At 49.2% G+C, this 22,244-nt stretch overlaps 8 protein-coding genes across 8 annotated transcripts; 4 read left to right on the top strand and 4 right to left on the bottom strand.

Moving 5' to 3' along the window:
- Positions 1 to 272: 272 nt before the first annotated feature.
- EPUS_01390 (uncharacterized protein) lies at positions 273 to 821 on the top strand (the record flags this gene model as incomplete). The annotated part of the gene is made up of 1 exon (XM_007788333.1): positions 273 to 821. The coding sequence occupies one exon, from the start codon at positions 273 to 275 to the stop codon at positions 819 to 821; it is 549 nt and encodes a 182-aa protein (XP_007786523.1).
- Positions 822 to 1,973: 1,152 nt separating this feature from the next.
- On the bottom strand, positions 1,974 to 4,592 carry EPUS_01389 (Catalase A; the record flags this gene model as incomplete). Its single annotated transcript, XM_007788332.1, has 8 exons — positions 1,974 to 2,687; positions 2,748 to 3,035; positions 3,122 to 3,146; positions 3,198 to 3,313; positions 3,370 to 3,495; positions 3,551 to 3,936; positions 3,986 to 4,336; positions 4,397 to 4,592. 8 exons carry the CDS (start codon positions 4,590 to 4,592, stop codon positions 1,974 to 1,976), a joined length of 2,202 nt encoding a protein of 733 aa, XP_007786522.1.
- A 964-nt stretch (positions 4,593 to 5,556) lies between these two features.
- EPUS_01388 (uncharacterized protein) lies at positions 5,557 to 6,931 on the top strand (the record flags this gene model as incomplete). Its single annotated transcript, XM_007788331.1, has 2 exons — positions 5,557 to 5,788; positions 5,859 to 6,931. The coding sequence occupies 2 exons, from the start codon at positions 5,557 to 5,559 to the stop codon at positions 6,929 to 6,931; spliced, it is 1,305 nt and encodes a 434-aa protein (XP_007786521.1).
- A 1,666-nt stretch (positions 6,932 to 8,597) lies between these two features.
- Positions 8,598 to 10,482, top strand: EPUS_01387 (uncharacterized protein; the record flags this gene model as incomplete). The annotated part of the gene is made up of 3 exons (XM_007788330.1): positions 8,598 to 9,141; positions 9,199 to 9,621; positions 9,677 to 10,482. The coding sequence occupies 3 exons, from the start codon at positions 8,598 to 8,600 to the stop codon at positions 10,480 to 10,482; spliced, it is 1,773 nt and encodes a 590-aa protein (XP_007786520.1).
- Positions 10,483 to 11,957: 1,475 nt separating this feature from the next.
- Positions 11,958 to 16,657, bottom strand: EPUS_01386 (uncharacterized protein; the record flags this gene model as incomplete). Its single annotated transcript, XM_007788329.1, has 3 exons — positions 11,958 to 12,701; positions 14,026 to 16,459; positions 16,566 to 16,657. 3 exons carry the CDS (start codon positions 16,655 to 16,657, stop codon positions 11,958 to 11,960), a joined length of 3,270 nt encoding a protein of 1,089 aa, XP_007786519.1.
- A 1,049-nt stretch (positions 16,658 to 17,706) lies between these two features.
- Positions 17,707 to 18,897, top strand: EPUS_01385 (uncharacterized protein; the record flags this gene model as incomplete). The annotated part of the gene is made up of 2 exons (XM_007788328.1): positions 17,707 to 17,876; positions 17,961 to 18,897. The coding sequence occupies 2 exons, from the start codon at positions 17,707 to 17,709 to the stop codon at positions 18,895 to 18,897; spliced, it is 1,107 nt and encodes a 368-aa protein (XP_007786518.1).
- An 861-nt stretch (positions 18,898 to 19,758) lies between these two features.
- On the bottom strand, positions 19,759 to 20,289 carry EPUS_01384 (uncharacterized protein; the record flags this gene model as incomplete). The annotated part of the gene is made up of 1 exon (XM_007788327.1): positions 19,759 to 20,289. One exon carries the CDS (start codon positions 20,287 to 20,289, stop codon positions 19,759 to 19,761), a length of 531 nt encoding a protein of 176 aa, XP_007786517.1.
- Positions 20,290 to 20,718: 429 nt separating this feature from the next.
- EPUS_01383 (uncharacterized protein) lies at positions 20,719 to 22,011 on the bottom strand (the record flags this gene model as incomplete). Its single annotated transcript, XM_007788326.1, has 1 exon — positions 20,719 to 22,011. The coding sequence occupies one exon, from the start codon at positions 22,009 to 22,011 to the stop codon at positions 20,719 to 20,721; it is 1,293 nt and encodes a 430-aa protein (XP_007786516.1).
- Positions 22,012 to 22,244: the final 233 nt, after the last annotated feature.

Here is a 22,244-nt window from a genome sequence, read left to right as displayed (position 1 = left end):
AAGCAGCCGCCGCCGCCAGACGCGATGAGCGCAGACGGCTGCGAGCTGAACTTCAGGCGTCGGAACTTGAGAAAGCGAGGTTGGCTGCGGAAGGCGACGAGGGTGTGGAAAAGGTCCGCGAATCCACGAGAGAGGATCGGAAGAAACAGTTCGAACGGGAGGAAGAGGAGCGATTGCGACGCAGAGAGGAGAAAAAGCGCAAATCTTCGAGCCGAGACAAAGAGAAATCTGGGAGTACAGGAAAACGCAAATCTACAGCGACCTCACCACTCATGGACGAATACTTTGAATCTCGAAACGGCAATCACGGGCCCAAACAGCCCGGCGGACCATCGGACAAAACTCGTTCGTGGGTCAACTCGCAGGCTAGTGATCCCCCTGATCTACCGCCCGGGGAGGGCACGATTCTCGACGGCGAGAAACCGAGCAGTGTCGCTCTTTTTGGCGAGAATGTTGGAGGAGAGGGAAGAGGAGAGGAGCGGAGGCGGCCTTCTAAGAAGGATTCGTACAGGCGGAGAAGTAAACACGTCACCAGCCCGGATCCAGAGGAGAGAAGGTCTTCGAGACGGAAGGAATCGCGGCGCACTACTGCCGAGCGAGAGGATGTTGGAGGAGGAGGAGGTGTCAGGTCCGGGAGTGGAAGCGGTGGGGATGGCGGCGTCTATACCTCTAAGCATCGTTCATCGCGGAGGAGAGAGATGGAATACGATGCCTACGCCGATGGCGGACCTGCCGCCGGCGGCATGAGAACCTTCGATGGGCGACCGGCTGTCGCGAATAAGAGAAATAGCATTTTAGGGCGGTGGGGGGGATTCCTCTGATTCGGATATCTCTGTCAGGGGAGTGGAGATTCAGTGTCCGCTGGACGGCATCGGTGGATAATGGATATGGATATGGATGTTGGATATGTAGTTCCAGATTCCAATCCAGGGAGGTGCAAAGGGGGGTAATTCAGTTATAGTTCTTTTTCCGCGGCATTTTAGGTGGTTCTAGTTGGCACTCAAGTACGGAGTAGTTACTGTTCTTGGATTTCGGGGATCCGCTTCCTTGAGCTGTTGTGGTGGTGGAATATTTTATGGTTGTTCGTCGTGATTTGTTGTTATCGTTATTATTTTTTGGTGATGGGATAGCGCTTCCCCCCTCTTGGTGGTAGCAGCTATGCTAGTTATATATCGCACCTGTCTCTCGCTCCCTTTTCATAGATAGAACCAGTCACATTCTCATCTCTGAATTTCAACCAAGTTCAGGTAGACAAATTTCCGCCATGTGCGATTCAATTCCGCTGTGCTGCTCGACTACGGACTACGCGTTCCCTTTTCCCTTCACTGATCTTTAATGTCATGCTGGTTGGGATTCGTGATTGTGAATCCCTCATTCTAGGAGTAGAGTATAGTACCCCATGTCAGATGGAGTGATGGAGTGATGGATTCTCTAACCGGGCTGAATGAAGTAAGTACTGTAATGGCTAGCGAGGGTATGTAAATGTGTTGGAGGGAGATATTGACGCAGTCCACCCATGCTCACACAGAACCTGATTGGCCTCATTCAGGGATTGTAGAAGAGTGCATCTCATGCAGGACAGTGAGTATTATATAATTTCACCGGCTGGGTGCAGCCTGATTGTTGGTATATAAGGACTTACATTGCAACCCTCCCTTTAATAAGTAAAGGGTGTGTGTGGTGTAGTGTGCAAAGGTTTGAACTTTTTGACTGATTAACTACGTACTGAGCTATGCCAGGATAGCATACCCAATTTCCCTGCTATGTACCCATGCACAATACTTCGCTTCATGATCGAATGCTAACGTTAGATCTGTGAACTTTTCCTCCTAAGTTAGTGCGATTTTCGAAGCAATTTTTTCCGCGCACGTCCTGGGCACCTCCCCAATCAGCACGTTGAGCCATGTAGTTTGAAGATACCTCCCTGCAGTTCGTTCTGCCGTCATTCGCTGACACAGGCTAAGCAGACCTTATCAGTAAGCAACCATACTCGACAAGCCCTCCATCTCCCTCTCAAAATGCCTATGGCACGAGATGGAATAGAAGAACGCGCCAGCAAAATCCTTCGCACCCTTAAGCATTTTGATCATCTCCCCTATGCCGGATGCCTCAGATTTGCCTGCAGTCACCACTCCATATGATTCAATAACACCCTGCTCGCCGACTGACGCCAGCTTGACCTTGTCCACAGATCCAATGGCTGTTTTGATGAGCTCAACAGCCTCGCCCATTGCACCGATAGCTTTGCAGTGTGCAAAGGCTTCACGAACCCAATGGATTGCCCGGCCATTCTTCTGCAGCGTTTGATTATGGGAGCCGCCAGGGATGAAGAGGGCATCGAACATGGTGGAGCGCATGCCCTCCAGGTGATGGGCTGGCATCATACCTGCGCTGCTGGACGATTTGTCTTCGCCTTCGCCGTATATGGTGGATCTTCGGACACCGATGACGAAGGGGAATGCGTTGGCGGCTTTGAGTGAGGTCTGCATTGCCTTGACGGTGGCTTTGTCGAAGCCGTCGCCGATCAGGATTGCGACCCGCCGGCTAGCGATGGTTGGTTCTGAGGGCATGAAATAGGTTTGGGAGAGGGATTTAGATTTCTTGCCGTGATTTGGACGACCCTCTTTTTCGGGGACGGGGGCTCCGACGAGGGTTGCAACGTTCTTGGCAAGCTCGAGGTCAATATCCTATCGATGAAAACTGTCAGCATGAACACCTCATTTCAGATGATGGCCTCGGGAGCTTACACGAAGGCGATCACAGATGCGTTCATAGACTATTGGTTCATCACAATGATCGAGCTCAAAGCCAAGGGCATTCTCGAGATGATATTTTTCAGGTGGAGTCAGCGAATTGTAAAAGAGCTGGGCCTGATTGATGTGTTCGGAGAATTTCTTGCTCTTCAGCCGTTCTGCTATGCCCTGAATCTTTTCAGGGAACGAATTGAATCCGCCTTCGGACGGAGGAACAGGTGGTACAGCTTCGAAACGGTTAGGCCAGTAATTGACCTTGCCAGCTGTGATCCGATGTCTGCCCTGACCATCTCGGTTATGGCTGGTGAGTGTTAGTGCGTGGCCATTATTGGGTTAATCAAGTGTACTCACTTCATCATCGGACATACAGGTCTATTGATGGGTAACTCTTGCCTTTCAAGAGTCAGTAGTGATCATATCCGGTTATAGATGTGGTAGCTTTACCAATTGATGCCCAGTCGCGAAAGTTGCGTGTCGAAGTATGAGAAATTGCGGCCTTGGAGCAGCGGATCATCTGAGAAGTCAATACCAGGGACGATATGTGATGTGCAGAAGGCAGCCTGAAAGGTTCGAATTCAGTTTCCTCGGCCACTGACGCTTTCGGTCGTAAACATACCTGCTCGACTTGGGTGAAAAACTCATCAATGTTGCGATTTAGCTCGAGCTCTCCAATGTAGCGGATTGGGACATCCTCTTCTGGCCAGATTTTTGTTGCGTCGAGGATGTCGAAATCGAAGTCATCCTGTTACAAGAAGAATCAGCCATGCAAGAAGATGTTGTTCAGAACATCAACCCACTTGACGACTATCGGGAAGTGTCTGAATGCCAAACTTCCACTTCGGGTACACACCCTCGTCGATTGCTTCATACAAATCCTTGCGATGGAAATCTGGATCCTGCCCCGAAAGCTTCAAAGCTTCGTCCCACACCAGAGAATGGACGCCAAGGGTCGGAGTAAAGTGAAACTTTACAAAGTGGCTGATGCCGTCCTTGTTGATCAGTCGAAACGTGTTAACACCAAACCCTTGCATCATGCGGAAGCTTCGTGGTACACCACGGTCCGACATAGCCCACATGAACATGTGCGTAGCTTCGGAGTGCAAGTATTGGAAATCCCAAAAATTGTTATGTGCACTCTGAGCCTGAGGAACTTCCCTGTCTGGCTCCGGTTTGACCGCATGCACTGTGCACAGAACTTAGTAAGGAGAGAACGCCTCAATGGTTAGTTATACCTATGTCGGGAAATTTCATAGCGTCTTGGATGAAGAATACTGGGATGTCATTTCCCACAATGTCCCAGTTTCCTTCCTCGGTGTAGAATTTGATGGCGAAGCCGCGAACATCCCTTACGGTGTCTGCACTCCCGCGGCTGCCTTGCACTGTCGAGAAGCGTATAAAAACTGGGGTAGTGCGTGAGGTGTCGGTAAGCACTTTCGCATGAGTAACATCTTCGGCCGACTCGTAGACTCGGAAGCTTCCAAAAGCTCCCGCTCCTCTAGCATGGACAACGCGTTCTGGAATGCGTTCATGGTCAAAGCGATGAATCTTCTCGCGAGCAATCTGGTCTTCCAGCAACGACGGTCCTGATAGAGTTGGCGTGTGAGCCCGCGACGATAGATCAGACAAGATGTCAGTTTAATCACCTGTGCGACCATCGTTGACAACTCTCAGCCAGTCATCTTGTGTAGCAACTTTGGTTCCAAAATCTGTGGTGCTGAAATGCTTATTGTCGTGGATATTGACCGTGTCACGGTGGAGGTCAGCGTGTTTTTTGTCAGTAATACCATTGCTTGCCATGGTCACCACTTTCTCCACGCCTTGGGAGATTTTGGAGGCCATGGCCGAAGTTTGAGTTGAAGTGATAGCTGAGTCCACGTGACACCTCGAAGGAGATTGAAGACAGAAAGAGGAAGCAGAAATGAAAGGTGAATAGAATTGAACGAAAGTACTGAGGGGAGCTTCATCTTCACCAAGCAGATAGGCAGATAGGCTTTGTCAGAATGACGAAAGATGGGTACCCGAATGGGCCGGCAGCGGGGACCATGCAAGTATGAAAACAAGGGTGATGACCAATGGAAAGGAGTATGTTAGATATCAACGTGCAGTGGCGTGGTCATATTCCTATTTCATGGCGGGGGGGAGGGATGGAATAGTGAGGGGGATGGTTAGAGTGAACACCCGGAGAAGTGTAGCCCACGCAATGACCATGCACAGATTTATACAGCTTTAAGCGACAAGATCCAACAGAAGCTAACTACAGGGTGGACACGAGGCAAGGGTAGATTGTCTCGACGGGCAAGGAAGAACAGAGCTTTGGAAGATGTCCACTCTTGCTTGGCCTTCATTCGCGTGGCTCTAGGGATGCACTGACTTGGCTAAATTGCATTGGGATTAGGTTGGCCTGTGGGTCACTACTAAGAGTACTGATGCCAGGAACAAGCAGAAAGATGCTACGTAGTACGCATTATTCCCAAGTACCATGCGTGACGCCGCGGTGGGGTGGTACCAGTATCTTATCCAGTGCCACGTCAGTCAATACCGCTCCACCTGAAGCTTCTCAACAGCAAACCGCAAATGTTCAAAGAGCTATCGAGTTGATGGCTTCTGCAAGCTCTTAGAATGAGACCCATTCCTTCGGCTGACCATGCACTAAAGACTAAGTTAAGTTAGATGTACGTCATTCATCAACAGCGTGCCCAGGCACAGTCTAGCGGTCCCAAGCTCGTTTTCCTGATTTGTCTGAGCATCTGCTCCCTATCGCTCTCTCCTGTTCTCTATCTGAGTGATACTGTCCACCACAATCATGGCTTCAGGTAGCCTACTTTCATCTTTTCTTGGTGCTTTACAAGCTAGTCTTGCTGTCCTCTTAACCATCTTCTATGGCGTTATTGCTGCTCAGTTCAAGCTCCTTGATGGACAATCTGCAACGTCCATTTCCAAAGTATGTGTGCGCATGTTCCTGCCAGCATTGCTGATCACGAGAGTTGGTGCCGAACTGCATCTTGACACGGCAGTCCGTTATGTTCCCGTCCTAAGTGAGTCTCCTATGTTGCCTGCTCCGGCATATATTCCTGCAATTGAGTTGCTGATTTACCACGTTTGTAGTCTGGGCAATATCTTACACGCTTATCTCAATGGCAATTGGTCTCCTCGGCGTCAGGATATTCAAGCTTCCTCAATGGGTCACTCCTGCTATCTGCTTCAACAATACCACCTCTCTCCCTCTATTACTCATTCAGGCTCTCGACGCGACTGGCATACTCTCTAGTCTTGTCATTGGTGGCGAATCCACCGCTGCAGCAATAAAGCGTGCCACCTCATACTTTCTAGTCTGCGCCATTGTTGGCAACTCCATGACCTTTGCCCTGGGGCCTCGCCTTATGGATGCTGAAAACGCTCCTGATGATCCCGACAGCGGTAGAAAGGAAGAGGACGAAGAAGAGGACAGCCAAGAGAGAGATCAAAATGGCAGGCAGGAACAGGAGACTGGCGACCCTGACGAGCAAACGTCTCTATTACCCAGGACTGTCAGGGACGCACATAGGCAGGCATACAACCACAGCTACGACCGTGGCAAAAGGCATTGGGACCGGCTGCATCCTAAGGCCCAATATGGACTTGGGTTCCTGGCGGATTTCTTCAACGCACCGCTTATTGGGGCCCTGCTGGGTGCTTTCATTGGCTTGGTACCTCCCCTGCACAGAGTCTTCTTCAACAGCCAGGAAGATGGAGGATTTCTCAGTGCGTGGCTGACGACTTCCATCCGTAATATCGGAGATCTTTTTGCCTCCCTGCAAGTCATCGTTGTTGGCGTTACGCTCTCTTCCTCTCTAAGGAAGTTGAAACGGGGCGAACATTCCGGAAATGTGTCTGTGATTTCGACGTTGTTCATTGTATTTGTACGATTTATACTTTGGCCAATCATCAGCATCTCCTTCATCTGGCTGCTGGTAACAAAGACCAACGTATTGGGCGATGACCCTATGTTATGGTTCACCATGATGCTAATGCCGACCGGTCCTCCTGCGATGAAGCTGACGGCCATGGCTGAGGTTAATGGAGCGGACGAAGAAGAAAAGATGGCCATTTCGAAAATTTTAGTAATTACTTACGCAGTAACACCATTGACCTGCTTCACCGTTGTCGGAGCGCTCAAAGCAAGTCAGGCCGCTATTTGAAGAGAATTGAATAGCGACATCGACCCTGAGTTAGGAAGCCAAAACATCTACGCAGACATACTTTCTCGACAATCGAGCCATGATAATCTCCTTGGCCCTGCGAAGATTTGCCTGATGTGGAAGGACTGCTCGCATCGTCAAAGGCAGACATCGTCATCTCGACCTTGTGGGTTGCCAACCAGGAAAAAGCGTGGTAGTGATGGCATTAGTAAAGCAGGAAACGAGTTGTTTGACATATGTGTTTAATAAACACCCTGTCTATGAAATCTTGCCAAATCAGAAGCGCAATGACTCCTTGCCATCTTACAGTCATCTCCAATCTGCACTCTTCCTTTTTATCGTTCTTGTATGTCTGGACACAGTCAGTGTAAGATCTGCGAGAATGAGACTGTTGCGCATTGTGTATATTGATGCGGCGTACCACACTCGTCAATATGGACTCAACATCCTGATCCTTCGGCTCGTTCAGCTCGTGGTAAGACCGTAATTAGACAATGCGTATCCCAGAGCTAGACGTCCATGCACTGTGACCTCATATCTTGTGGTATGAGAGCCAATACTCAGCCAGCAGATATGTATTTCGAACTCGAGGTCTACATCAAATTTACCTTATGATGAATGTTGAAGAAGAAAATGCTGTGTCCTTTCCAGGAGGCATCATGGGAAAATTGATACCCGTAAACTTAATGTTGAAAGTGGTTGAAGGCTGCTGTAGATATTCGTCACTAGCCTGTCCTGTTAAGTCCCGAGTCGGTTACCTGTCACTTTTAACCTCTTAAAAACTCATTACTACTTCCAGACCTTTTTCATATAGCCATCGACCTTGAAGGGGAACATCTCATGCCCTTCACTGTATGCACGCAGCTTCCACCCCCTCTGCCCGCTCACCAACAAAAAGAGTTCGTAATGCGGCCCAAAATATTGGCGCATATAGGTATTCAAAATTGAGGCTCAATTCTACTGCACAATCATACTCTAGTATAGAGTCAAAAATAGAGAGGAAGCTCGATCCTGGAATCGAACCAGGGTCGCCGGAAATTCCGAAATTGGATAAATCAGAATCCGAAGTCTATAGTAGTTAATTCCCATTCAAACACGAATTAGTGAAAATACTGACGATAACCGCTACACTAATCGAGCCTTTGAGTTAGTAAATTTTAACATTCATATATATCACTTTCTAAGAAGTCCACAGCAATTCTTGGCCAACCTACTAGAACACTTGTCGTCACATCCAATATCCTTATTATTTAGCAACTGCCCTATACGAGCGGCTGTGGTTTCTAGCTAATTACCAAATGGTACTGCTGACTCATCCACATCTGCTAGTTAAGCTTTATAAGCTTCTTGCCGCTAGAGAATTTGGGGTCAACAAATCTCCCTCCGGGTTTGCCGGAGTAACCCTAGACAATCGCATCTGGTTCCTGCCATGCAAGGATTCCTACCCGATACATCTAGCATCATTCTTGCTGAAATCGCACTTGATTGTCAGACGACTGGCATTATCAAGCGCGGGTCACCAAATCCGAGCGTTAATCATCCTCCATCTACGAAGTAGAACTTAAGCTCAGCTAAGGAATACGTGCTAGGGAAATGTCTCCTGGATATCGTTCTCTCAGAGGCATTCTTCTCACTCTTTGATAGACGTTTAGGCCTTTTCATATGGATGACTTTTCACAACCCAGGCCGAAGCCGCGATGAAATTACCCCATTGCCAGACATACCCAGGTCAAATCAGTCCTTAGGCCTACCCGCACCGTCTGGGCAAGATAGTGCATCTCAATCTCACATCAGGCCTCAGACCCAACGTCAACCATCATCTATCCGCATAAGACGATTGCCACCCTCAGCTGTGGTGCCTCAGATCAATGTGGAACATGCTGACGATATCAATGCCCGTGATCATGGCAGGAAGGTCGGACGCCGGCGTAGCAGCTCGGAGCCGCAGCGGATACGACCCCTTACAGGACTACTCAATGAACTTGAAAGCTCGCGTATGCCATCTGTAAGGGAGGATATAGCTGAGTTACGTGCCTCTACACCCCGGCCGTCGAATCAAGATGCAATCACGCCTGGAAGAGTACGAAGTGCTAGCATATCTGCACGTTCTGCTCTTGGCTTGAAACGCGTAAATACTGAGCGAAATCCGTCTTTGAGTCATCCTCACAGCGAGTATGAGTCAGGGGTCGTTGATCTGCTTGACGTAGTGGGTCAGTGCCATCCTGTATTCGTTCTGAATATGGGCTGTCACATCTGACATGGAGTAGACCCTGAAGTTGCAACCCTTTCGACCCTCACGAACGTGCAGAATTCTCTTTTCGTTCCGGATCTGGGCAGGTTTCTGAATCGGCAGCCAACCTACGAACTTACCCGGCGCCCTGCAGATGCATTAGAGACGGGTGCGTCCAATGCTGACACCGGACCATTCTCTCGAATTACTACCAGTCGGAAGGAGGACCAGCAGGCCGAAGAATCCCAATCAGGAACCCGTCATATACCTACACGCAGCCCCAGCATATCTTCTAGTCTCCGCGAAACGAACTATGCAGTACTACCCCACAATGTCTCACTCGATGGCTGGAGCGAAGAGGACAAAGATCGATTGAACGACTATGTGAGGCACATGCTGCATTCTCGTCGATCCAGGTTCAGACGAGGACTGAGAGGGTTTGGCAAGTATCTTCGACGACGTGAGTAATCCGGAGTGGTAATGTATTGATGCGGGAAACGTTTAATTGATCATAGCACTCGGATTCTTCGTGACCCTGTACGCTGTCCTGATCACGCTCTTCGGTCTCGCATGGGTGCTCTTCCTGATTGGGTGGATCTATGTCGGCGAGCGCCAACCGTACATCATCCACGTCATCGACAGTGTCTTGGTTGCTTTGTTCGCACTGAATGGTGATGTTCTAGCACCTTTTCGAGCACGTGATACATATCACATGGTTTACATTGCTTATTATCATCGGTTGACATTGCGCCTGCGACGCGAACGAGCATTACCCAAACTACAGAACGAAAATGACCTTCCGACTGGTCTTTCGAAAGAGGGAGATCTCGAGTCCGCATCCAATGACGTGGAGGGCATCCTCGTCCTCACCCCAAAACAAGACGAGAAATTGAGATATCATCAGAACAAATTTGCCAAGTCACATTCGTTCTACAGACCTCACGAAACGATCACTCACACAGCCTTCCCATTGCGCCTACTCATAGCAGTCGTCATCTTGCTAGATTTTCACTCATGCTTTCAAATCGCGCTGGGTGCTTGTACCTGGGGCATCAGCTACCATGTACGTCCTCAAGCACTGACGGCCGTCATTCTCTCTTTGTCGATCAGCTGTAACATTGCAGGTGGAATCACCATTTCTGTCGGCGACCGCATGACACGGAAGAAAGAAGTTATCACACGACTGGCGCGACAAGCTCTGACTGAAGAAGCAATGAAGAAGGTTAAGTCAGACTTAGCCATGAATACCTTGAAAAACAAAAAGGAAGGGGACCCGGGTCAACCGATAAAACAGAATTTCGCTCGACCTCTATCGGGATAAGCAGCACAAAGTCCGAATTTGGCATGTCCAAGTCGGATTCCCACAACGCACAAGACGGTGTGAGGATTATATAACTAGGTTCAGAGCTCCAAATGTTAATACAGGATCTGAAGTATGCAAGAGCGTTCATTATTGCAAGCAAAGAATATGCGCGATCTGCAAGAACTTAAGGACTACAATACAGTTTCCCAAACAGCTACCGAGTGCTGCAGCGATACTTCCGCCTTCGGCATCACATCGCTGCTGGTTCACTTGTTGCTCAGCATCAGGATTTTAATCATACAAGGTCAGAAGATCACTCGCCACATGTTGCTCATTGCGCCCGCGCTCCATGAAGACTTGTATAGGCCAGGGGCGCACTTAGCTCAGCTCAAGTAACGAAGGCCTAATGGGGATCTGCAACAACCGCCATAAGTTGGTGCACATTAAGCCACAGTTTTCCAGGCGTTAAACGGAGCATTATTTTTCACCTCGCATTGGAAAGAACTCGTTCCACCGCCAGGGAATTATTAGACACGTGCCTTATTATGTGGCTGCGGCCGAAGCTGAAACTGTCCAGGGCAGGCCATGTTTGTGGGTTTCTTAGATTCTTTGGCCGAAGAAGAAGGAGGGGGGGAGGTGGAAGACTTCTGGCTTGCTGCGCTCAAGCATCCAAGCGATCTGGATTCCGTTGTTTTGTTATTGCTGCTAGGATAGCACAACTAGTATAAGCACGGAGAGAAGAGAGAAATACATACATCGTGAGCTGTAGCACTCCGGAGAAATCTTTACCAGTGTTCGTAAAACAGAACGACGATTGTGGCGTACCGTTTGGCACAATGGGTATAGAAACCGCCTACCACGCCGTCGCGCGACGGAACACAACCCATCGCGTTCATGGTACCACAACGGTACTATGGTACTATGTCGTATGAAATAAGAGATTGAGATGATAAGTTTTATCCTGGGTGGTCAGCCCACATCGATAAGTAAGGATGAATCGATGCCATCTTAATCAGTCAGCCATACAAGGAAGAATGAGAGAAGATTGACAATCAAATAGTGGGATTGGATGAGACTCGTCTGTACTCCGACTTCCTCTTGGGCCGTTACGTTCCGCTAGTTATGAATGCTGATCTCTATCGTGATCTTGCTGCCTTGTGTGCACCACACCGCATTCAACATACTACCAGTACTATCGTTTCTGCTGGAGCTTAGTCGTGTGAGGAAGAGGGGTCTCCCTTATCTCCTCGATCTCGCGACCCAAGGCAAAGTGAAAGGATAACAGTTAAGTGCCAGCCCAAGGGCGCACCTAGCCATTATGTTGCGAAGGGACCTCCATCTTACTGTTCTGGTGTAAGTGTGGAATGCAATGATAAAGGAACGGACATTCAGAAGGGCCATGCAGACAACGATTTAAAAATAACGTCCTTCAGCATTGGAGCTGAATTGACACCACTTTAATTGTCCCGTCCCCCCCAGAAGGATTCAACCAATCAAACCACCACCGCCGGCCTTTGGCATCGGTGAGAAGAAGAGGTCCAAAAGATACTCATCTCATCAAAAATGTTTCTACTAGGGTTGATGATGGGCTCAAAAGCCGGCAGCCTGAGAAATTTCTTACGCTTCCTGCGGAGCTCCGCCATCAGCACCTTCACTTCATAGCATGGCTCGACTTCCAGGGGGTGCCAGCCTAAGTAGATGGCCGGGGAGCGGCTCACGACCTCATTGAGGACGTCAGGGTCTACGTAGGGACAGAAGACGAAGGTGGTGGTGGGGTTGATGTGGTGGAAGGCTGCTGGATGGGTGACCACGGAGATGTGGAGGTGCGAAAGCAGTTCCCGGTCGAGAGTGTTGAAGCAGGGATCCTGGGCAAGCGCCGCAGGAGGTTGGCGTTGTCGCGCAGGGAGAAGGTCGATGACGGATTTAAAGGCGGCGAGTTGGTACATGGACGCGTTGTCAGGGTCGCGCTCGGTTGGGCTTCCGAGACCGAAACAGATGCACTTGGTGGTGCGTCCATCTTGTTTGAGTATTTGGGAAACGAAGATATTTTTCAGCTCATTATAAGCTTTGGAATCTTTCCAGGCGGTTTCGCATTTGCGGTAACGGCGTAAGGGCGTATGCAAAGTGGCGCCGGCTGGTATTTGTGCAGGTGTAGGATCTCGATCCAGTTCAGTTAGGGCTCCATCTTGGTCTGAGCCATAACCTGAATTGTTTGGTGGGAAGATTGCGCGTGGAAGCTGAGGACTGTTAGTACCTTTGTTTCTTTTGTTACGGGATGAGCTCTGCTGAAGCCTGTGTTTTCTACTCCGCCCTAAACCAGACATAGTGATCAATTTAGAGTTTTGCAGAGAATTGACTTCAATTCTAAACAAGAAGGTTAGGAAGTAGGTAGTGGGAAGTGAAATGGACAACAAACAAGAAACATCTGTAAGGTATTTATTATGCAAAGTACTAAGGCGGCACAGTAGTATCCAAACACGAAGCTTTGTTTCATCATCACAATAATGAGGATGGCTAACTGTCAGTTGTTTTAACTATTGTGTCATGTCGTGTAGATCTCAGTCCCCAGAACTGCAACTAAGTAAAGCTTCAAAAAGAGTGTCAATACGCTATTTACTCGACCAAGGGAATCAGTGCTTTTTAAGTTGTTCCGTTTCAATGCTTTGTTTAACACTAAGAAATTGCTCCGTATGCACCCTCTGGAATTTAGATGTGGTGTTTTCAATCAGCCCTAACCATCAAAACCCATTGTGTTATAACCGACGTTTAGCCGACTCGGTACACAACTTAACGTGCTGTTTCAGCAACCACCCTTGCATGCCGTGCTGCTTTATGATCAACACTGGTAGTCGTCAACATGTAGAGAAGTCCAAAGGAAGCTTTGGTGGTTTTCGCTAAACATCTACAGAAATGGGAGGTTCTGAGTTCATGACAAGCAGTTAGGGAGTGTGTTGCAAGGATATCAAACATCTACCCAGCATCTCCACAATCACACATTTTCAATCCATCACCAAGACGCTGAGAGGAGCTGATCCAGAAATAAAGGTTCGAGCTGTTCGGATTATGAAGAAAAGCCTCCAATATGTGGAAGTCCTCTCTGAGGACGGAAGCTGTGGCAAATTGACGCATTTCACTTCTAGGAAGCGGGGAGCACGCCGTAAGAACAAGACTGCGAGTAAGGCCACCGTCAACATTATGTACATGACATGTAAGACTCCGATCGCCAGCGAGATGCGTCTTGCGGCCCGCTCATTTGCATGCCAACCCCAATTGAGTAGCATCTGATTGACTATTGGAAAAGTGATACCGTATGTGGAAGGATCTTGTTTCTTGGAAAGTCCAGATAAGCAGACCAATTCCTAGGATGATCAAGTAGTGCACGCCCAGCTAACCGCAGTCATCAGGAACTTCGGGCACGTCCACAACGTGCTCACCGATAGCTTGAGCCTGACATTGAGCGGTAGTGGACCCACACTTTGAGCTTTCAGTGTCCGAGTCCGATTATCCACGTGTGTGCCTAGCTATGTACTCTTCTTTTGACATCTTGCAAAAATCCCACACCTCCTCTTCAGTCTTGTACTTGGCTACGTATTCTCCCCTTGAAAGCTTGCAGAAATCCCACATCTCCTCTTCGCTTGGAGTGGCAACTGCTGCATTCAGCGGCTCGAAGCGAGCTCCATGAGATAAGAGGAGCTGCAGCATTTCAGGAAGCCTCTCGCAATTTGCGACTCGTAGATAGTAAGGCACGTGACTCCATGCCAACACAAGTGGTGAGCCGGATACACAGCTGATATTTGGATCTGCACCTCGTTCGAGCAGATAACTCGCTGTTGCCAAGAACTCGGACATGTGCCCGAAATCTCTGAAGCCTAAGATGACAGCATGAAGGGCTGTCCCGTCAGGTCCAAAAACCTCATTGACATCCTCACCACGATCGAGAAATAGATCGATCTTTTCTACTGCATCTTTGAATGTTTGTGCCGAGGCCCAAAGTGCGCCAACCCTTTCGTCTCCGTTGGTTCTGAGGCGTAACTTGCCGGCAGGTGTAGAGTACAAAAATAATTCCAGAATCTCCACAATATTGTACCTGATTGCATATAAGATGTTTGCATCATTGACATGCACATTGCTCTCCAAGATCTTTTGGAGGAGTTTGAGACCCCAGTTACGCTCGACTTCAAAGTGATCATGTATAAAATATAGGGCCATGTTAAGTGTGTCATTCCCAAGCGCATTAACATCAGCACCATCCGCGATGGCTTGTTCCACTGATAAAGCCAATCCATGACCTGCAGAGCAGAGCAGCGTCAGATCCAGCGAAGTGGGATTCGAGAAATAGCGCGTGCAGTCATCGAAACATGAGCGGGCTCCTTCGTGGAGCCGAGCTATGCTTGTGTTCAGACATTGACGTACATAACTGTAAGAGGAAACGCCAAGTTGCTTTTCGCACGTTAACGCATACTCAAAAATCGTTGCAGCTGAATATCTTGAAAAATTGAGAAGATTGAGGTCAGGGTTGATACGACGGTAAATCTCAATGTTCCACCAACCGACCAGCACAGATCCTGGCAAGAAATAGCTTGCATAGAGATCGTGAATCACAGCTCGTTGTTTTGGTTTTGAATCTAACCTTTGCAGCTCTTGCGACACCATATTCAAATATGTTGAGCAGATCTGAAGCCATGGAGAAGGTACTTCCAATCGTGAGTTTGACAGCCAGTCGTTGCATTCCAGATACGACTGGACAGTCTTGTGTGTAAGCTTGACAATGGAAAGATTGAATACATTAATGGCACCAGAAGTGAGCTTAACCTTTCTGACGTTAATGACCACCTCAATAAGACCTCCCGTCAAAGACCTAATCCTTCTCAAGAATTTTTCGCAGGTCTCAGGCTGCACTGGGCCTTTTTGCAGGCGTGTTTCACCTAATACAGATTCTATTGCGATTGACAAGATCTCTAGTGTTAGATCACCTATAGCAAAAGCTACCAAACGAAACATCATGCTCGCCTCAGCTCTTTCGTCTGTACTCAGGTTGTTGATGATCCGAGAATAAATGTCCTCCAGTTCTGGGGGAAGGCTCGCTAGTCTTGCCGATAGCTTTGTTATGTTTTCGCCCTTTTCAAAGCTTTTCACGAGCTCGTAGACTGCAAATCGAGCCCACAGAAAGACACCGTTCGCCTTCTCCGTAATCTGCTTGATTAGGTTTTCTTTGTCTTGGTTTGATGCAACAGGATAATCCTTAACGAACGAAGAAAGGAATCGCTTGATGCCAGAAGAATTATAAATTTCTAGCTGGAACTTTGGACAATGCGTCAATGCTGTCGAAATATATGGCCCAGGACGGCTAGCAACACAAAGTTTTACTAAATAGCCCCCGGTGCTGGGGACGGTTTTTAAAAACCTTGTGAGCTGAATCATATCGCCTTGATATTCATCTAGGCCATCAATGAAGATGCACAGATTACTCGGCATTTGTCTGAGTAATGCTTCCAGTAACCTTCGGGTCTGCGTTAGGGACATCGTCGAGACATGTCCCTTACCACGAGTGAAATCTTGTAGCACAGACCTAAGGTCGTCCACCTTTTCGAGAATTTGGAAAAGCAGAGATTTGAGAAGACCTTCGAAGTTGTTGGAGATGCCTTTCCCGGCACGGAAGTCAAAGAAGAAACGAATGATCGTCCACTCAGAGGCACGAGCGATCTTCAACCTTTCAGAAGTATTGCAATCTTTGGCGAGGTAATCCATCAGGGTCGATTTACCACTCGCAGGTTTCCCGCAGATCCAGAATAGCCCCGACTCCTGTGCTAGCCAGTCGGAGAAACCTGGCGACCCAGGTCCAGTCTCCCATATCCAGGCAAACGTCTCAGGTTCTGCTTCTGCCGCTTCAATCTGAAACTCTCGAGCAAGCCTTTCTGTGTAGTCGAATATGTCGAGGATGTCATATCGTTTTTGTGCTGAGTCGCTGAGCTCTGCACGATCAGGGATATGCGCGCTATCTGTTGAGCTGGAGATCAGCTTCTACAAATGAGACAAGGATAAAGAGGCCAAAGAGCGTAACTGAGAATAACATCGCGTCCTGCGGAAATGTGACCCTGCACCGCAGGTCCGCCATATGTTTCCGTCCGGCCTGACCAGTGTAGGCTTCGAAGAGGCCCAGAATTTGACTTATATCGCCTTTCTTCTGATTCATCGTCGGAAAGGTGTAGAGACCCTTTCATTGTTTCAAACCAGGCGTGCTCGAAAATTCGAGGTTACGATCCGGTCTGCAAGGTATGGATGGCTCTATTAGTGTCGAAGAACTGACTTCACCTGCCAGCCGCGTCCCATCTATCAATATTGGAACGCGTCTGTCAAGATGTAATGTATTTTTTCACGTTAAGCATGGTTGGAGCGCTCGCAATGAAGGATGCAACCCACGAAATCTGGCTTGCAGATGGCAGAGATCAGCTGCGCACTGTAGATGTGATCAGGCTGAGGCAACTAAGCGCCAGGGTTCTTGGCTGTTAGGGCTCACTTTCCTATTTCGGATAACTACCATGCCATATCTGGCGTCACTCGATACGGTTGAGTCAGCATATTGAAATTTACAGAAATCAACTACAGAGTGTGATTGTCTGTATTTCTTGATCTTGAAGGAGTCCAAAATCAAGTCCGAGTGACTAGTGTCAACTCGATTTAAGCCGTTGTGGTCCAGAGAGGCCATTTCTAACTGTTCCTTGAGACAAGCATTAAGTTAGGCACTATTACCCGCAGTTGTCCCCCGAGGCTCTCCCGCTCGCTAGCGCTGTCAACTGTACTCCGTACTTCACCCAGGTTCCCCGCCATCCAGACTCACCTCCACGTCATATGCTGCAACAGAATGGATGTTGATATAACCCACCAAGATTCAAAACCACTATCTCACGCGTTACAAGAGCAGAGATTGAGCCGTTTAGCTTCCAGAATTCTGGTCTGAAATATCCAGCTCCTGTCTGAAACACCACACATTACCTATGTAATACGTTTCCCTTTTGCATCTGCGTCTTGCTTTATTCCGTCCTTCTCAGGGCAATCCGTCTACGTGTCTTTCACCACCTAGTGTGTTTGGGGCCCAATCCACTTTACGATTACATGCTATCCGTCCTGGTTTTTCGTTCTCTCTGATCTTCTGACCTGTTTGTTCTGAACCCATCCCCGTTCTTGTACTCGACCAAGTCGTCCTCAGATCAGTGCCCACTGAACACTAAGACCGATGGCACGATGGGCAACAGAGACACATCTAACATGAAACCCAACATTGGTGTCTACACGAACCCAGCCCATGACCTCTGGGGTGCCCCAGCAGAACCAGACGTCGAACATGTGCTTGATGGCTCAACGCTCAAACCGGGCGAGGTGACCATCGAAATCAAGAATACAGGCATCTGCGGGTAATCACTCCTTCTCTCCTGCTCCACCTCATATGCATCACCCTCTGTTTACTAACCAACCTCACTCCCCCTCGGCCTTTCCAGATCAGATATCCACTTCCTAACCCATGGCCGCATCGGTCCCATGATCGTAACCTCGGACCACATCCTCGGCCACGAATCCGCCGGCACCATCCTCGCCATCCACCCCAACACCATCACGACTCTCAAACCCGGCGATCGCGTTGCCATTGAGCCCCAAATCCCCTGCCACTCCTGCACCCCCTGTCTCCACGGCCGCTATAACGGCTGTGAAAATGTCTCCTTCCTGAGTACACCCCCCGTCCCGGGCTTGCTGAGACGCTACATCACCCACCCAGCCATGTGGTGCCACAAGCTCCCTGACAGTCTGTCATTCGAGGAGGGCGCGATGCTGGAACCACTTTCCGTGGCGCTCTATGCCGTCGAGAAATCCGGATTGAGGCTCGGTGATCCAGTTTTGATCTGTGGCGCTGGCCCCATCGGGCTGGTGACGCTGCTATGCGCCAGAGCGGCAGGGGCTCACCCCATCATCATCACAGATCTAGATGCGGGGCGTCTATCCGCGGCGAACAAGTTCGTCCCGTCTTGCAAGACCTTCCTGATTCCCCAATCCGGCAACCAGACACCCGAGGATATCGCAACGCAAATCGTACAAGACTTAGGCATCGAGCCCTCCGTAGCCATCGAATGCACAGGCTCCCAACCCTCCATCGCGACTGCCATCTTCGCCGTCAGATTCGGCGGGGCCGTCTTCGCGATCGGGGTAGGGAAATCGGAGCTGGAGCTTCCATATATGCGCCTCAGCACGCGGGAGGTAGAGTTGAAGTTTCAGTATCGCTATGCTAATACGTGGCCAAGGGCTATTCGGATCATGGAGGGTGGGTTGGTGGATTTGAAGCCGTTGGTCACGCATCGGTTTGGCGTGGAGGATGTACAGGAGGCTTTTGGGGTGGCGGGTGATAGGGCGAGTGGGGCGCTGAAGGTTATGGTTGAGATGTAAGGGTTTGGGAGGAGGGAGTGTGTTCATGTTTGGTTCAGTATCATGCATGCGAAAGATAGCAGGAATGTGCAAAGGTTCTCAAAGCTAGTCTGGTTGGATTTCTTTCCCACGAAAAGCTTGTTGATCTATCAATTACCTAGGCGGTCTGACATGAAGGAAACATTGGCCATTTTGATGGTTCCTGTGACATTCCTGATCTCAATCTCCATCCTTCACTTGAAAGAGGTTTTATCATATGAAAGGAATGCAGGCAGAAGAAGGTGGTATTTCGAGACCTTTGAGTACGAGGCAAGGCATGAAGCGCTCATTTCGAGCTTGTGCTCCTCCATAGTAACCAGGAGAAGAGAATCCGTGAAATGATCTGACGCTACAATAAGGCATGAGAGGCGAGGATTGGGACCCGGCTTGGTACGAGCCTGAAGAGAGCAGAGAAGTGAGCGAGGGCGGTAGAATCTACTTGCAAGGTGAAGAATGATCAAAGAAGTTGTTGACCCGATGCTGCCGAACGGGTCTGACTGATGGGAATAGGGGCTTTTCATGTCAAAGGAGGTGATCAAGATTAATGAGCAGGGTTGCAGTCACAGAACATGCCATGGACCTATGAAGGAAGTTCTTGTTGTTTCGTATGAGATTTGAGCTCTGTCTTGTTGGCTTTTCGCCAACGATCTCACAAGTTTAGAGGTTTTTATCTGAATCGATGCCTCATAAAGCTCTGGTGGTCGTCTCGTTAGGTGCAGATGCAAGCTCGGCATTTCTGCAAGTCCTTCTCTCCAACACTGATGATATCTAGTGAGCAATAGCTCCTGCCTACCACATGCCCTGGCGTAGCGTGCACAGGTCCAGGTATTCTTCTTCGAATCTCTACCCAAAGACATCGATCCCTGCCCAGACGAAGAGGGCGAGAACGCAGTAGATGACGAAGGTGGCTTTTGACTTCTCCAAGAGAGGCACAGAGCATCTGTCTGATTCACCTCTGCACACCTGGAACAGCTCAGATATCATGGCTTTCTCGAACTTCCTCCCCACCTTTTTATCACATGCGAAGCAGCGTCGCTCCTTGTGGAGACCCCGATCGAGACCAATCCTCACGGCTGTGAAATCCTTCGATTCCTCCTTATTCAAGAGAGGGGATCCGGAAAACTTGAAGAAGTCGTTCCCATCGACAATATTGAGACACCCATAGCAGGGTCGCATGCTGAGCTCGCCGGCTTCCTTCAATTCGGTTTCTGCACACTCAATGTCTTCGTACATTAGGTACACCATTCGGAGTAATTTCTCCTTGACGAGTGTGCGGAAGTGCGGAGTAATACCGGCAGCGCTGACAACTGAGGCCGGATCGAGGTAGGAAAGGATTTGAAGATGAATCTCGGTTGGCAAGCTGGGCAAGGACATATTTGGTTCTCTGCTGAGTGGGTTCAGTACATGAGCGTGTAACTATATATATAAACGCAGCTGACGCACTCTGTGCCGTTGTTTGTTCGAAAGTCTTGGGACTTGACCGTGATAGCTTGGATATCACAGTGCAGAGGTAAGCTCGGTTGTGAGGGTCCAAGGGAGATTGGAGTTGAGGTCTGAGAGGGCTGTTGCTGAGCAAGTAGAATTTTCTTTTAGGCGTGTTGATGATGATGCTTCTGGAGAAGATGCTTGGGTGTGCAGAACGTTGTTGTTCGTAGAGAAAAAATGTTGGGTGTTTTTTTAGCAGAGGGCAAGCAAATGATGTCGCTCTAAGCTTAGAATGCTCAGCATCACATCGTGAACAATGGCTGGAACGCGCCCAGACACAAAACACCATCAATGCCGCCTTTCGTCTATGCTCCCTCCTTACCCCACAAGACCCTCTATGCTCCTGATTCTCACCCATGGACCCGATACCTGCTCCAAAGCTGTTTCGGGCTGCACGTTCGCCTCTGCCCTGGCTCCTTCAGCCTCCTTCCCTAGGATGGCATCGATCAGGGCCTCTGTCTGCAGCCAGCCATTTTGTCGACTCTTTTCTGCTTTGTCACCAGGAAGATCTGTTTGCAGATCAATGTTGAATTCGGTTACGCTTTCCACAATGTCAAGTTGCTTGGCCAGCTCAGCCCCCTCCTGCTCTGCCCAATGGATCTGCCTTCTCAAAAGGCGATACAGCTGCGATGGTGGAAGAGCAAGCTCATGGTCATCCAGAGCATCAGCAACATCGGAGGGATAATAGCCGTGGGGAACAGGAAGCATAAATGGTAAACTATCCATCTCAACGGCACCTGCTTCGCCATTTTCGTCCGGAATACCGTCTGTCGGCAAGGATGGTAATTCTCCCACGACAGACTTTGGTCGGTCACCGTTGTTGACTATCAATTTGATCCTCTTTAGTGACCCATTGCTACCAGAACCCCCTGCAGCCCGGCTGGCTGCCTCACTGTGACCTTTTGGCACAGGATCGCTAGGTCGTAGGGCCTCCGTCTCATGCACGGTCCGCATATGTTTCGCTAGGGCATCGCTTCGTGTGAAGCACCGATCGCATTCCGGCAGCTGGCAGTAGAATGGTTTTTCCCGAGTATGACTTCTCATGTGTGCCTTCAGAGCATAGCCACTGGCATGTGGCATGCTTTTCCTACTGCAACCTTCCCACTCACACGAATATTTCTTCTGCCGCTGGCCTATATGCTCCGTGTGGATGTGGTCGACGAGACGATCCATATTTCCCTGGTCAGGCTCAGGACAGTCAGTCCAAAGGCACCGAGTCACTTGTATTGCATCACCAGCATCTGGATCATCTGGATTAGCTTGGGAGGCAGCATATGCTGAGGACAGAGGATGAGTGGGAGCAAGATGAGCGAAAGAGGGCGAGTTCGGTACATCGCCAGAGGTATCAGAAGAGATGGATCCTGAAGGTGATGGTGGAGCATGCATTTGCATATCACCAGCAAGTGAGATGGGGGTTGCATGATCGTAATTGGATGCGCCGATCCTACGTCTCTTGGATGGTGGCATTGCCATGGGAGTTGAAGCAGATGGTGAGCCGGTGGCAGAAATCGTTCCGTCTACTGAGCGAGAATCGTGCTGGAGATCGTCGTTGTCTTCTTCGTCAGATGGAACTGAGGATAGTGGAGAATCGAGGGAGCCATTGCTGGCCATGACGGGCTGGCAAGGATGATCAATTCACAAGCAAATGGTGAATTACAGCCTATATGTATGGACTGAGGGCTGAACAACAAGAAGTGATCAGGCATATTCAATGGCAATTAAACGGAAGGGGCCAGCTGCTCCAGATGGCGTTAGTCAAACGCTAGCCGGCAATACCCGATATTCCCGCTATCACCCCCACTCCATCACTTCTCTTAGGCCGTCTTCCCTGATGTCTTTCAGCC

Source organism: Endocarpon pusillum (assembly GCF_000464535.1).
Source record: "Endocarpon pusillum Z07020 unplaced genomic scaffold C716229, whole genome shotgun sequence".
NCBI lineage: Eukaryota > Fungi > Ascomycota > Eurotiomycetes > Verrucariales > Verrucariaceae > Endocarpon > Endocarpon pusillum.
Note: the sequence above shows the minus strand (reverse complement) of the source record. Positions and strands in the feature narration are given on the sequence as shown.